At 43.1% G+C, this 15,329-nt stretch overlaps 1 protein-coding gene across 1 annotated transcript; it reads right to left on the bottom strand.

The window, feature by feature from the left end:
* Window positions 1-6,128: 6,128 nt before the first annotated feature.
* Window positions 6,129-12,540, bottom strand: SPATA31D1 (SPATA31 subfamily D member 1). The gene is given in 5 exon segments (XM_025359933.1): window positions 6,129-6,299; window positions 6,301-10,594; window positions 10,882-10,952; window positions 11,555-11,599; window positions 12,355-12,540. Coding segments are annotated over 5 exon segments (4,767 nt in total).
* Between the last annotated feature and the right edge of the window lie 2,789 nt (window positions 12,541-15,329).

The raw sequence follows: 15,329 nt of genomic DNA, 5'->3' as shown, positions 1-15,329 counted from the left end.
GTTGGAAGGCTGAGGCAGGAGCATTGCTTGAACCCAGAAGGCAGAGGTTGCAGTGGGCCAAGATAGCGCCACTGCACTCCAGCCTAGCAACGGAGCTAGACTCGGTCTCAAAGAAACAAAAACAACAACCAAAAAAAACTGTTATAAATTAAAGATGTGTAAACTCTAAAACAACCACTACAACCACTGAAGAAAGTTATTGCTAATAAGCCTTCTAAAAGGAGAAAAAAATATATCATAGAAGATTCAGAATGCACAACACCAAAAATGAACCCTAATGTAGATTACACACTCTGGATAATAATGTGCCAATGTAGGTCCATCAAATGTACCATTCTGGTGGAGGATGTTGATAATGGGAGAGGCTGTGCATGTGTGAGGGCAGAGGATGTATGGAAAATCTCTGTACCTTCCATACAATTTTGCTGTGAACCTATAAAGTAGATTGAAACCCAACTATATCAATAACCACACTATATATAAATGGTCTGCATTAGTTTTCTACTGCTGCCATAATAAATTACCATAAACTTAGTGGCTTAAAGCAACACATATTTATTGTATTATACTTCTGTATGTCAGGAGTCTGGTACTGGTCTTACTAGGCTAAAAGCAAGATGAGAACACAATTCTTTTTTGAAGACTCTATAAGAGAATCTGTTTCCTTGCTCATTCAGGTTGTTCGCAGAATTCATTGTCCAATGTTTCCATTTACCTGCTATCTGTCAGGCTGGTTGAGCTTCTAAAGACTGCCTTCTGCCTTAGGTCATGGTCCCCTACCTCCATCTTCAAGACGAGCAAGAGAAGTTCAGAGACTCTCTCACAGTTTGAACTGCTCCTGCCTCTTCTGTCTTTAAATCTCTCTAAAGTTTTGGATTTTAGGGCTCATATCATTAGATAAGGCCCATATGGATAATTCAGAATCTTCTCTATTTTAAGGTCTACTGATAAGCAACCTTAATTCCATCTGAAAACTTAATTCCCTTATGCCATGTAAAGTAACATATCCTTAGGTTCCAGAAATTGGGACATGGACATCTTTAGGGGGCAAGAAATGTGCCTATCATGATCTAATCACTCATTAAAAGACAGAAATTGTCAGACTGGATTAAAAAGTAAGACCTAACTATGTGATACCTAAAAGAAAATCACTTTAAATATAAATAAATGAATTGTATGCCATAAAAAAAAAAAAACAGGAAAAGATAAACTATCTTGATCAAAAGAAAGCTGGACATAGGGGAGTGATATCAGCAAAATGGCAGACTAGAGAATTCTGAAAAGCTGACCCTCTTCAGATACACAAAGAAATCTGGCAAAAACAGTCAGAATCAACCTTGTCAAAACTCTGGAAGATGGCCAAAGGTTTACTGCAGCCAAGCAAAGGCTAACAAGGAGAAAAACCACTAAAACACTGTACAAAGCATTGTAGCATTTTTAACTTACCATTGCTCCATCTCACTCCCAGCCCATTGGCAGCCTTGAAGATATCAGACCCTGTACAGAGTGTGGGCACCTGGTTCCAGAGGAAAAAGCAGAGCAAACCTTGTTCTAACTAGTTCAGTTTGTCTGTTTTGATCTGTCTGGGAAGTCCCTGAAGAACTGATCCAAGGGCATGCCTTTGTTTCACCTAACTCAGAACTTTCTCAGGGCAGAGAAGTAGCTACACAAAGGACTTTCCTCAAAAACACAAAAAAAGCAAATGAACAAGCCACTGCCAAAGGGCCAAAGATTAACCATTGGGGAAAACAACAGACACACCAAACACTTTGTGTACAAGTTTCTTTGCACGCACATGTTTTCATTTCTCTTGGTATATACTTAGGAGTGGATTTGCTGGGTTATATGCCAACATTTTGAGGAACTGCCTGTTTTCCAAAGCAACTGCCCCATTTCACATTCCTACTCTCAGTGTAGGAGGCTTCCAATTTCTCCAGATTATCTGAAACACTTATCTTTTTTATTCCAGCCATCCTAGTAGATGTGAAGTAGTTATCTCATAGTCATTTTTATTCGTATTTCTCTGATCAGACTAATGATGTCGAGCATCTTTTCGTATAATCCTTTACTCTTAATGGCATTTTGGGAAGGAGGGTAGATAAACATGTATATTTGATCTACTTTATTTAAGTGGAAACATGAAAACTCATTTTAAATGTGTGATAGAAAAAACTTCTTTTACATATTAGAAAACATTTATATGACAATCTCAAAGTTTTAGCAACATGTAGTTTTCTACTTACATTTTTTTCCAGCTATAGTTACTATGTGATTAAAGGACTGCAATATTGTGCACTGAATTTGCTCCGTAAGATTGCTTCTTGTGTGGACTGTGGGTAGGAATTCAAATGACTCCTCGGAGTTGACTTAAAGTCAAAGGAGAACTGATTGCCAAAGCCACTAAAGCTCAATGTGTTTGTCACCAATGCTGTGTACATCTGTTGTACATAAGTGTCTTCCTCATGTGATAAGTATCAAAGGAATGTGACAGCATTGGCAGATGGCACATGGCATATCTTCTAAGAGATGGATGACAAGATGTTTAAATGGACTTTTACACTTTAATCATAGTGTAAAAGATGGTATGTACCATCCATACCAAATGATAAATGTGAAAGTTAAGTGGTGGGTACATGAGGAGTTATATTGTTCTACCTGCTCTTGTGTATGTTTAACCATCCCTTCAATGAAAGGATTTAAGAAATAAAACATGTTCAGTGCCTCATGAAGGAAGCAGCAATAAGGATAGCTGGTGCTTTGTCTACTTTGATAAATAAGTTCTCGCTCCTCCACCAGGTTTTCATCTTCCAAAAATGTGTTAACTCCTTTTGGTGTACCCTCTTGCATTCTTGTTATCCTCAAGAACTTATTCTTTTTAAATCCTTTAGGTTTTATTGCAATATAGTACACATATCACAAAATTCACCCATTTAAAGCATATACCGTGTACCTATTACAAGGCAAGAATGGATCAGTAAAAAGACTAGAGTTTAGCTATCACTCAGTAGAGACATTTCAGGAAGTATAATTCCTCTGAAGATAGAAACCTTGCAAGGTGGTCGAGCACGATGGTTCACACCTGTAATCCTGGCACTTTGAGAGGCCAAGGCAGGCGTATCACCTGAGGTCAGGAGTTCAAAAGCAGCCTGGCTAACAAGGAGAAATCTCATCTATACTAAAAATACAAAATTTAGCCAGGTGTGGTGGCGCACAACTGTAATCTCAGCTACTCAGGAGCCTGAGTTGGGAGAATCACTTGAACCCAGGAGGCAGAGGTCTCAGTGAGCCGAGATCACGCCACTGCACTCCAGCCTGGGCACCAGAGCGAGACTCCATCTCAAAAAAAAATGAAGAAACCTTGGAAGGAAACAAAGGAGCGATGGATATCGTTTTTGAAGAATTTTTTATGAAACGTTTACATCCAATGGATTCTAGTTTCTCTGAGTGGTGAGGCCAGCACATCTGCTGAGTAAGTGGAGATGGCCTAAACTTGAGAAAAGTGCAGAAGGTTTGAAATACATTTGAGTAGCATGGATGACAAAGTGGACTAACGAAAAATGACCAAAGCTTCATTAGTATTGTTCTCTGTTAGTAAGCACAGGATAAGTATTTTTGGATAAATGAGTGAATTATTTCCAGGTAGTGCTAAGGCTGACCATGCAGCATTTATCACGGTGTCAGTAGAATTGTGAGATTTAATCCAATAGTGATTGGTCATTTAAGGGAAGACATTTATGGAAAAGGCAGAGAGATGGGATTTTGTCAGACAGGAAGGATTAAAGGGAATTGGATAAGGCATATTTCAAATAGGGCTTTTAAAATATTGGTTATAGGATAGACCATAAAATCTGCATTGAAGAAGAAGGAAATTAAGACAAGAACTTGGTAGATAGATAAGTAGAAAAATAATAACCCAGTGTGAAAATTTGACAAATTGAGGGCCTAGACTGGAAGGATAGTAGGATGAGGTCAAAGAGTAGAACGTTAGACTGTATTATTACAGATGTAGAGGTGGTTTTAATGAGGTCAGAAATGGTGGCTCACGCCTATAATCCCAGCATTTTGAGAAGCCATGGCAGGCAGGTCACTTGAGGTCAGGAGTTCAAGACCAGCCTGGCCAACATGGTGAAACCTTTTGTCTACCAAAAAAAAAAAAAAAAAAAAAAAAAAACAGCTGGGTGCCGTGGCTTGTGCCTTTAATCCCAGCTATTCAAGAGGCTAAGGCAGAGGAGAATCGCTTGAACCTGGTAGGCAGAGGTTGCAGTGAGCCAAAAACATGCCACTGCACACCAGCCCAGGCAACTGAGCAAGACTCTGCCTCCAAAAAAAGAGGTGCTTCTGATGATAACTTTTAGATGTTTCTGATGATAGCTTCTGGGTGTGGCAGTAACTGAACTGGAATGGAGGTAAAGGACCCTAAGATGGAATGACAGAGCAATAAGGCCAGGTTATTGGGAAGTCTATCCACATGGATGTTTGGGTCCTCCATGGATTCTCTACATCCACAAGTTCTTTGCTCTGGGCTTTATCCCAATTTTGTGCTTCTTAAGGCCTTCACAGAATCTGAATTATTTCTGCAATCCTAAGCTTCAGACACTGCAGGGTCAGTGGCATAAGCATGGATAGGAAAAGAGAAGGATGGTGAGGGAGTTATAGCGGATATCTGTTTTGTTTTGCTCTCTTTTGTTTTCTTGTGTTTTTGTTTTGACGTTAAGCATTCACAATTTTTCTGGAAAACGTACCTCAAGTGACCTCTAGAAAACTCACCTTATTTACTAGTCCCAGTTTGTGTATGTGGAGTTGCCTTCTCTTCAGACCCCTAATATTTTAAGAGTGCATATGTGCACGCTCTTAGAAATACGGAACATTCTGTAAAGATTCATAGTAAGCCCCCAAATATCTGTAAACCTCATGCGTAGTCCAGGACTAACCTCTGGACCATGAGCTGCAGGTGTTTTAGACAATATTATATTCCACAAAGCCCATGAAGATCATAGGTGACACCTCCACCTTGACAGGTGCACTGTATACACTAAGGGAAGATCTTGCATGCTGCCATCAACATGGCTAGAAGGAAGGCACAAAGATCACCTTCTCTAAAGAGAGGGATGCCATGTTAACAACAGCCCTGCAGATACTGTTTAAGTATTTAAAGAACAGCCCCATGTACACTTCTGACAAAATGGCATCTGTCAGTGCTGCAGCACCCTGGCAAAAATCAAGGGGGTGGTGCCTAGATCTAGATTGAGAAAGGGTCCCGATATGAGCATGAAGGGCATAAACCTTTTTCCACCAGCTTGGTCATCCTTTCCTAGCTTCACTTTTTTCTTACTTTCTCATTCATTCTAAGGCATCTTTGCCCTACCCTTAGCTTTATTTTACCCCAGGAGGTAGGTGGTTGCCTGGTCAACATTCCTGCCACAGACAGCTAGGTGATCTTTTTGCTCCGTAAAAATGCCATCAATCCAGGCAGCATGGAGAAATACACAGGGAGGGGAACTACTTCCCCAAGTGACTTATTAGTAGAAAGACCTCAACGTTGAGGTCAAAATATGTTTCCCTAAATCATCAGGATGCCCTGCTTTTCAAATTCTTAAGCAGCATCCACAGTGTTCCTGACACCCTACCCCAAACAGCAATACCCCAAACACTCCCAACAACTTATACGATCCTGTGGACAGTGATAACTTTTTTAAAATAGAGATTAAACCACTATTTCTGAAAAATGTACCTGTACTTCACCCTCTCTTCAGATACAGAAGGCCTGCCTTCCTTACTGCTCTAAAGGATATGAAGCAGTGAATGGGGAGGAAGGTGCAGGCTGCCATACAGTATCAGTAAGTCTCAAGCAAAGAGGTAGAAAAGAGCTCATCTCCTCAGACTTCATCAGGGAGAGAAGGGGCTTTTGGAGGCACATGATACTCTTTCCTCCACAAGAGCTCCAGGGGATTGGGCAGATTTTAAAACTCACACTAGGGAGTCAGTAAGAGCTGAGATAACTACTACGTTTCCCTAACCATAAGCTTCGGTTACCCAAAACCTATACCCCGCAACACAGTACACAGAAAAGACATTCTTCTTATTAGTACATTTATTAGGGAGAATCAAGATTCTCAACAAGGAATGAATTATTTTGTAGGGGGAAATTTTCCTCCCTGGAAATGCTTCGGAAGCATTTTCTGTCCAGTTAGTAAAGACACATCACTGAACACAGTGCTTTTAGCACTGGTCGGGACGGCTGGACACACCAGGCTGACCTGATGCCGGCAAGTGGGGTTTGAATGTGGCATAGGCTTCCTTGTGGGTAACGGATTGGGGATGCCTTTGACACAATATCTTCCCCTTAAATGCCTCAACTTTCTCAGGCTGTCTGTCCTTGTCTGTGATCTGTCTAATCCTTGTAGGACAATTCTGGCCAACAAAGACAGCTTGTTGGCTGCAAGATTTGGTACATGTCAGTTTGCAGGAGGGAGCCATGTAGTTGTGGGGATAGCCCTGGACAGGCTCTGCTCTGACCTGCACTTCTGGGTTGTGCTGAGCTTTCCCAAGCTCCACTGGGAAGGAAACGGGCTCTTGGGGACAGGTGACATCTATGCCACGCTTATGCCCCAGCTTCTCCTCTGGGGAATCCCCAGTGTCTTTCCTAATTTTCTGAGCTTCAGTAGTCCCAATAAAGGCAGCTCTTCTTGTAACTCGACCTCTATTCTGCACAGATGATGACAGGGAGCTACCCTTTGCCCGAGAAATTTCTTGTTCTTCATCTGTTATGCTGGGTTTATTAAACCGCTGCAAAAAGGTCTTCATGCACTTTCTGAAAAGGTTTTCAGGAGGAGGCTGTGTTTTCAAGGTTGGGGAAGATTTGCTCCCAAGCAACTCCCTTGATGTCTTGTTATGAATAGCGTGGCTCTTTCTCCTGAGTTGGGATGTCTCCAACCCTGCATCCCCCCCACCAAGCTCTCCTCCTTTGGGTCTCCTAGGGCTCACTCTCTTTGTAGCTGGTGAAAAATTCTTAACTTGACACTTCTGTAAGACATGGGTAGGGACCCTGGGCTCCTGCTGCTGTGCCACACGGATCCCTCTGTCTTCCAAGTGGACATGCAACACCTGGGAAGTTCCCATATCCCCACTCGAGATGCCCTGGGGATGAGTCAGTAAGTCCTTGGAACTCAAGTTCTCTAAGGCAATAGACGTGTCAGTGAAATGGCTCTGAGGTTGGCTATCCTTCCTCTGGACCAACTTTAACTGATTCAGCATCTGATTTTTAAGATATGATGATTTAGGATCTTGGGGAACTGATACTCTTGGTGGGAAAATTTCAGTTTCATGAGATGTGCTTGTTTTCACATTTGTCACTGAGCAGCTTCCTGACTTGCTGGATGTCAAGTTGTTCCTAGTTTGTGATTGAAGAGCACAGCTCTCCTCTTCCTTGAACATCTCCTTCGACCCACTGGTGACAGGAAAGGTCTTTCTACTGCCCTGAAGCCTGTTAACATTATTACTGGCACTCTCTCTCTTATCCCTTGACTCACGGCCAGCTCCAGCTTGCATTATGGGCAGCTCTGCGCTGGATCTACTGGCCGGTACAGTCTGTTTCTGACTGACCTCATCTATGATGCTGTGTGCGGGGGGCAGAAAAGTCTGTCTGCCATCCTCAGTTGTTGGGACACTTTCTGTAAGATCATTATCAGTATCAGCGAATTCTCTTCCCAGGGTCCCCTGCTTTTCTTGGTCGACAGGTGAGGTGACGAGGGAAGAATGACCAAGGATGGGTAATGAGTTTGTTGATTCTAATATTTCTCCTTGAAAATCTGCAGTGCCTCTTCTAAGCAGCGTGGAGGCCCCATCTTTGGAATCTGACTCTATAAAGTCATGGTCAGTATCAGAATATTGTCTTCTCAGGGTGTCCTGCCCTTCTTTGCCGACAGGTGAGGTGACAGGATGAGGACCATCGAGGACAGGGACTGAGCTTGTTGTTCCCAACTTTTCCCCTTGAAAAGAGCTTCGTCTACGAAACTTAGAGACGCCAACTTTGGAATCTCCCCAAGAAATAAAGCTGGCTGAGGATGGAATGTCGGAATGGGAAAAGGAAGTGGAAAGATCCTCTTTCGATTTGAAGATTTCTATGGATTCAAGGATCTTGCGGGGAAGGCCCCACAGCATCCTCATATGGAAAGATTTAATATGGGCTTCAAACATCTTTTGTTTGTTGGGACTAAGGAAGGAAATCTCCTGGGAAGTATCAACGCAGTGGTCCTCACTCACCAATGCTGCCAAATTTTGATATTTTATTTGGCTGTGGGATTCCTCAGGAAGAGACATCGTCTGCTTGACTGAATGCCATGAACGATGCACAGTCCCAGGCATTCGACCCTCATTGATTTCCTCAAATTTCTTGCTCAAATGTACTGTAAGGGCATTTTCAAGTTGTTTCTGACCTAGGCTCTCCCCTGAATGATTCCCTGACAGATGCATCATATGAGTGTCCAGGTCTCTCTCAGAGTTAGACCTCGGATCCTCATCTGAAGATGTCTCTGGATCATGCAACAGATGATTTTTTTGGCCATTCTCCTGTCTGTATCCCTGATAATTCCCCACATTCTCCAGGGAAAGCATATTTGAGCTTCTCTCATGGAAGGTTCTAGGGGTGCTTGATCCAAATTTCTTTAGAACATTGAGGCTCTGACTCTCAACCAAAGAGCTATGTAAGGGTCCATGAATGCTCTCTGACACAGATAGCTCCGAAATTTTGCTCTGAGGACGTAGCAATGACAGAGACTCATGGATTCTACGGGGCAGGCCCCATCTGCGCTGGATAAGCCTCTTTCGAATGTGTTGCTCTAGTTTCTTCCTTACCTCAGAGCTCAGTGGAAAATCTCCAGGAATGATAGAGATGGGAACATGGACCTTGAAGGACTTTCTGGCCAATGCAAGATTGGGAGCTGGAGGACAAAAGTCTTCCTGGGATTTTTTAACCACAGAGGGTAAACCCCACACACTTTCCTGCACTTTCTGCAACACGTTACACTCCAGAAGATTAATTTCAGATGGCGTAAGAAACTGTGCCTCCTTCTGGGGTCTATGAAAACACACTCCACAGATCCTAATCCGGAATAGAGGACCAGGGAGTAGGGCTGGGAGTGGAGATTGATGTTGAGCCTGGGACTGGACCTGAGTGAGATGTGGGGACTGACCTTGGGGCAGGGTTTGAGGCAAGGGTAGAGCTTGGGTACTAGGCAAGGACAGAGGTTGGGGAGGGGGAAGTACTTGGGATTCCTGGGATATAGATGTATTTGTAATGCCATTGAAGAATACAAACATGGAGGAACGGCCATGTTTGACAAGAACAGTAGGGTGAAGAGACTCGCTGTGTAGAGATGGGAGACCCCAGAAGAGCTGTATATATTTTTGCTCAAAATGGTCCTCAAAGCACTTAGAGTATGGGGGCTGCTGATGGATGTGCTGCCCCTCTAGTTTGCCTTTACTGGCCCTAAAGGGAAAGGATTCTGCCAAGTCATGCTTATCAGCAATTGAGGATAACATTTTCTGTGAAGAATTTAGTTGGTAGTTTGGCCTAAGTTGTGTTGGGAAAGATCCTGATTTCTTTCCATTTTCTTGCCACATCAGGAAATCACACCTTTTTTTGACTTGTCTCTCCAGGAGTGCCAGAATGTCATGGCTGACAAAAGAGATGTTAACAGGCCGTATGACGTTGGCTACAGAGTGCCCTGCTAAAGAGGCCTCAGAAGAATGAAGGGTAAGAAGCTCCTCCATGAAATCAGATGGCACAAAATTGGAGGAAAAAGAGTCCTTGGCATGAGGCTGCCACCAGGAGAATTCTGAAGATGCAGGGCATGAATGGTCAATGCCTTTGATTGTTGGGGCATAGGTGGATGTCTCACCAGAGCCACCTAGAGATAACATCTCTGCAAAAGGCTTCAAAATGGTGAGTCTTGATTTCGACTGAGTCACAGAGCAGTCTTCCACTGGTAAAGCAGCTGAGATTGGTGGTTTGTTATGATGAGCACATGAATCAGTGGGATTCATGGCCTGGGAAATATCTTGGCATTGGGTGGAGTCAAGTGAAAAGATGGTGTTCAGACAGAAACTGGCCTCAGGTTGGAGACTGGGCTCCACTCTCTGAATGTGACATGGTGGGAGAAGGGGAAAGGGAAGCTGTAGGGGTGAGGAATGGTCTATGGGGAACTTGGAATCCAGGGGAGACACAGGCTGTGGTGGCAGATGGTCCCTCAGTGATGAGGGTGAAAACAAGTCAGCTAAGGAGGTGATCAAGTCAGGTGAGAGAATTAACTGGGGTGGAGAGAGCTTGGGCCGAGGGGACAATATTAGGTCTTCTGTAGGGGTTGCTGAGGGGGCAGACGACAAAGTGAACGATGACTCAGTCGCAGAACCTGCAGAATCCAAAGGGGACACAGAGGGAGCGGCATCTTTCAGGGACTCCCGAGACACCAGTCGCTGGATATCAGCAGTTGCTCTGTTACACACCTGACAGACAGGGTCTGGGCATAACAGTCGACGAAAGCGGGTGGTATCATGATGCTGGCCCAGGGGACTGCAGGAAACAGGAGGTCCAAAGCTGCAGCCAGGACCAGAACAAGGAAAGGAGGGTCTGTTAGCCTGGCAGGGGTGGGGCCCCCTGAAGCCTGCTGCCCACATCACATTGCCCCCCACCCATGAACTCACCATATATGAGGTCATATGACCTCACTATAGCCTCTCCACAAAGCATTCATTCACATACCCGTTCCTATGGCTACCCACTCCCAAAACTACAGCAGGCTACAAGGAATCCCTGAAATGAACAGAACATACTAAAGAAAAAGGAGGGGGTGGGAACAGAACCCAAGGGGAAAGATTAATCACCTTTTCAGAATAGAAAGCAGCTTCCTTTCCTCTTCCACTTCTCTCTGGAAACATTTCCGGTCTGGGAAACCAGAAGAGTATGTTATATGCAATGAACGTAGAGGCACAGGGATCATACAGAAGTCACTCTGTGGAAGACCCTTGGGATATTAAACTCTGATAGCCCCAAGAATCAGTAGAAAATAGTCCCTGATAATATAGTCATTGATAATATTCACAAGTTCACATGTGTATGTGGAATCATTAGTAAACTTCTTTCACATACATTACCCCATATGATACTCAAAACAACCATGTGAAACACAGACATCAGTGGTTACCTCCAAGAGGAATCCGAGCATCGAGGAAGTCAACATACTTATGCAAACTTGTGAGACAGAAGCTCTGACTCCAAGTCAACCAGTAGTCCTTCCTCGGTATCTCAGTTGGCCACAAATTGGGCAACACCCATTACTCAGGTCCATCACTCCGTCATGCCCATGAATGGGCAGAGCAGGGCCTATAAGCAGTGTCTCAGGTCTGATTGCTTTCCCATCAGCCTGTCTTCTGAGGGCTCTGTTTTCTAAGACTGTATCTAGTAACTTGACATTCTAGGAATTCATTGGACTGAGTCCTCATGAAAGACACAGAAAGGGTCACCCTTGAAGCTCAGATAGAGCAGGCTGACATTACCTTTAAATGTCCCACCTTTCCTTCTCCTCCTGGCTCTGCCCTGATGCTGAGGACAAAAGAAAGATAATGACAGACTGGGACTCACTTCTCTCACACTCTATGAAGTTCATTCATTCATTCATTCATTCATTATACAAGAATCATATGACTCTTTAATTACAGAAATACGTTCCGGTTGTCAATTTTTAACGGAGATAAAATATTTCCCATTTTCCCTTCTCCAAAAAATCCTCAAAGAGGATTTCTTCTGTGAGAGCCACACTTGATGTGCTGAGTTAGAAGTCCTCATCCAGGGCACAGACTCAGAGTCCAACAGTCACATCTGTGCTCCCTCACAGGACAAGTGTCCCAGAGACAGACCTCTGGCTCCAGCCTCTGCTCAGAGACTCTCAGCATTACTCCCCTGGTCAGCCCAACATGAAGGAAGGCTTTGTTGAATGACAGGTGACATGGGAATGTGACTCATGATCAAATTTCAGCAGAGACTGTTCTCCTTCAGAGAACCCACACTCTCTAAATAATCCCATCTGGGACCACAGAATTATTGTGTTTAGGATTTTATCCCGGAACTCTCCACCACAGCCAGATAGGTAGTCTATGAGCTACAGATGGAAACCTTAGTCCACCTGAACCAATAAGTCTGCCCAGTCTCTGCCACAGAAGAGTGAAGCTCTATCCTCTCTTCAGAGTTCCCATGTAAGATATGTCTCTGAACCAACCAGACTTATTTAGAAGTGTGGGAATAGGATTGGGAAACAACAACAGGGCATCTCTCTTGGGTGTTCACCCACAGTTCCTTACCTTTTGGATGTCATTATTTTTTTCGGTGGCTGACGAATACAGGGTCAATACCACGTAGAACAAGTACAGTATAAACAATCCCAACCCACTCAAGCAGATGAAGTTGGGGTCAATATCCAAGTAATGTGAGTCAGGGCTCAGCCCTGTCTCAGTATAGCTTCTGAGAAAACAGAGGATATTCTCCATGGTCTGAATAGCTCGGCTGCCTGAAGCAACTGAGCACTGAGGGTGCCCAGACTTAACTATAAACCCAGGCCTGCATCACAGAGCTTGGAAGAGTCACAGAGGGTTTCTGAGGGTGGAGGGAGCAACAAAAGAAGGGTATGTCCACAGCCCCAACCCCACCAGCACAGCCGACTGGCTCTCTGGGTCCCTTTGCCCTATCCTGCCACTCCATTTCCCAAGTCTATCCTTTTTCATGTCATATATTTATCTTAGTGGAATTTTCAGTTTGTTCCAACAGTAAACCAGGCATTACCCAAGTCTCGCTTTACTGTTTGGAGCCTTTAACTTGAACCCCACCAACTACACTGCCTTGAAAGCCTGAAATACTGCCTGGAATATTTGTTGTACCCAGCCATTGCCACTCTCAGGATCACATATGTCCTCAAATCCGTCTTATCTGCAGAATGTTTTTGCCTTACATAAACGCAGATATAAAAAAGTTCCTTTCCACTTACTTCATTTTGTAAATGATGAACATTACATTTTTTGTTTTGAAGTCAGGCTTTACTATTTCCAATCAGAAGAACTGACACAAATTATTATAACTAATGTTACTGAGGAAAAGCAGCTCACTGTCCAATTTGGGTTTTTCAGAAAAGAAGGTTTTTATTGTAAATAAACCAACAATAAGACAAGAGTCCAGCTCAAATCCGTCCCCTGTGCTGGCTTTCATGCAGTCATTTTATTAGAAGAGGTTTAGGGAGTGGCCTCTGGACTTCATAGTCGGTTGGTGGAAGGAAAGGGGAGGTCTGAAAGTCCTCGGCATGCACAGTTTTGTTTAACACTGCCTCATGTATCACATGTGCACATTCATGGGGAGTTGGTTGAAACGTGGCAGAAATTTGTGCTGTGACATCAGCCAGCTTGTTCTGTGCAAACTCCAGTTGGCCTTAATAGCTTTTATCCATTTTAGCCAGTTTTTAAATCTCAGAAGCAGGAAGAGCTCTGGCATTTTAGTAAGTTATTGTTGTTGCTGTTTTTTAATCGGCTATCCTGTAAACTGATTAATTTCATTAGTCATTGGTTTCTTCAACTCTCTGGGGCATGGTTTCACTAATAATGCATTATTTAACATCTACAAAATGAAAATAAGTGTACAATAAATGTATATAATTAAAACTTCAAGGGATCTTGGGGTTAATTTACAGAACTTACTTTTCTGAAGTTAGTGAAGTTTAAACTGTTCAAGCATTTTTGGAACGTATTCTCTACATAAACACACATACACATCGACCTAAAAGGAAGAAGTTGAGGCAAATTATTATAAGTAGAGAGTTCATTTGGGTCAAGCTTGAGGACTGCAACCTGGGAACACGGATGCAAGTCAGCCTAAATATACACTCCAATTAGCAGTAGTTACAAGTGGGTTTTTAAAGTCAAAAAAAGAAGTCAAGGAGTGAGCTGATACAAAGCTGTTATCAGGAATTCTCATTGGTTTACAGAAGCAACATTGATTAGTGATTGGCTATACATCATTAAACTATAGGGTGTAGGTTATAGTGTCAGGTGTGGCATTACTGGGTTACTATATAACTCCATGTGGCAATAGCAAGCAGTTTCAAGAGATGAATACATAGCTCAAGGAGGAAATAGGGCTGTGATTTCTGTCTCATTTTACTGTCTCTCCAGGCCTGACAACTTAAAAGGACTCACATTTCTCAGATAAAAGTTATTTTCTTTACAAACACACCCACACACCCATCCTGTGACAAATCAAGTAGTATTTTCAAATCCAGACTCGATTATTTCCTCCGTTTATTTCAATCTCTTATTTGTCATTTTGACCCCACATTTTCTAAGTCTACCTCAAATACAGACAGTCCCAACCATCTATATCAATTTGGTAACAAGTATGCAACTCCCTTAAACCAGGGATTAGTTACAGTGCCCTAAGGTATTGTGATCTAAAAGACCAAAATAGATGCCCCTTTATCAACTAAGACAGACCCTAAGGTTAAGGAAACAAAGTTACCTATGGGTCAAGGGTTCAGGGCCTGGATGGCATGGCAAATTTCCTAACCTTCTATAACTAAACTCCCTCTAACCAAACGAGCTATCAGCTCTGATCGGACAGAGGACCGGCCTTACAAACATTCTTTTCTGATAAGCTACTAATATTAGAGATTGCCAGTATCTGCCAGCTATAGAGGCTGCACACAAACCACTTTTGTAGTTCACTTTATGATGTAAAGGGTCAAATTCTACCTCATTTTAGTGCTAAACCCCCATTCCAAAGTCAACGTGGGATGTACATTACATATGTTTACTCATTATTGTGTACTGGGTACCCACATAAGTATGTATAGCTTCTCCCCCAAACTTGTTGAATATGTATGAATATGAATATACAATCCAACCTGTCCTTCCCCTATTCCAATAGACAGCACCTTCAGTCCACACTGGATGCTCTCCCTTACTGGCTTGCAAACTGATAAGAGCAACGAGGCTCTGCTTTCTACTATTAAGTCATCCTGTTGGTATTTCGGATGATACTACTGATGCCATCAGTCTTTGGTAGCAGAGTGGGACTTAGTTGTGCCAAAGCCTTAGAGTAGAATGGAGTCTTAGGCAACCTCACCTGATTACACTGTGGGCCATGTAAATGTGATCTTTTCCTGAGTGCTTTGGCATCCTAAAATACTTGAGAACATCTGCTCTATATTCTATATAATCACCTCTGCAAATGTCCAAATACCAACTGCTTGTCATACTTTATTCGGGCGACTCTTGTCAGGTTTAAATAATCCCAG

The sequence above is a fragment of the Theropithecus gelada genome, chromosome 15 (assembly GCF_003255815.1).
Source record: "Theropithecus gelada isolate Dixy chromosome 15, Tgel_1.0, whole genome shotgun sequence".
Taxonomy (NCBI): domain Eukaryota; kingdom Metazoa; phylum Chordata; class Mammalia; order Primates; family Cercopithecidae; genus Theropithecus; species Theropithecus gelada.
This window is presented reverse-complemented; position numbering and strand designations above follow the sequence as displayed.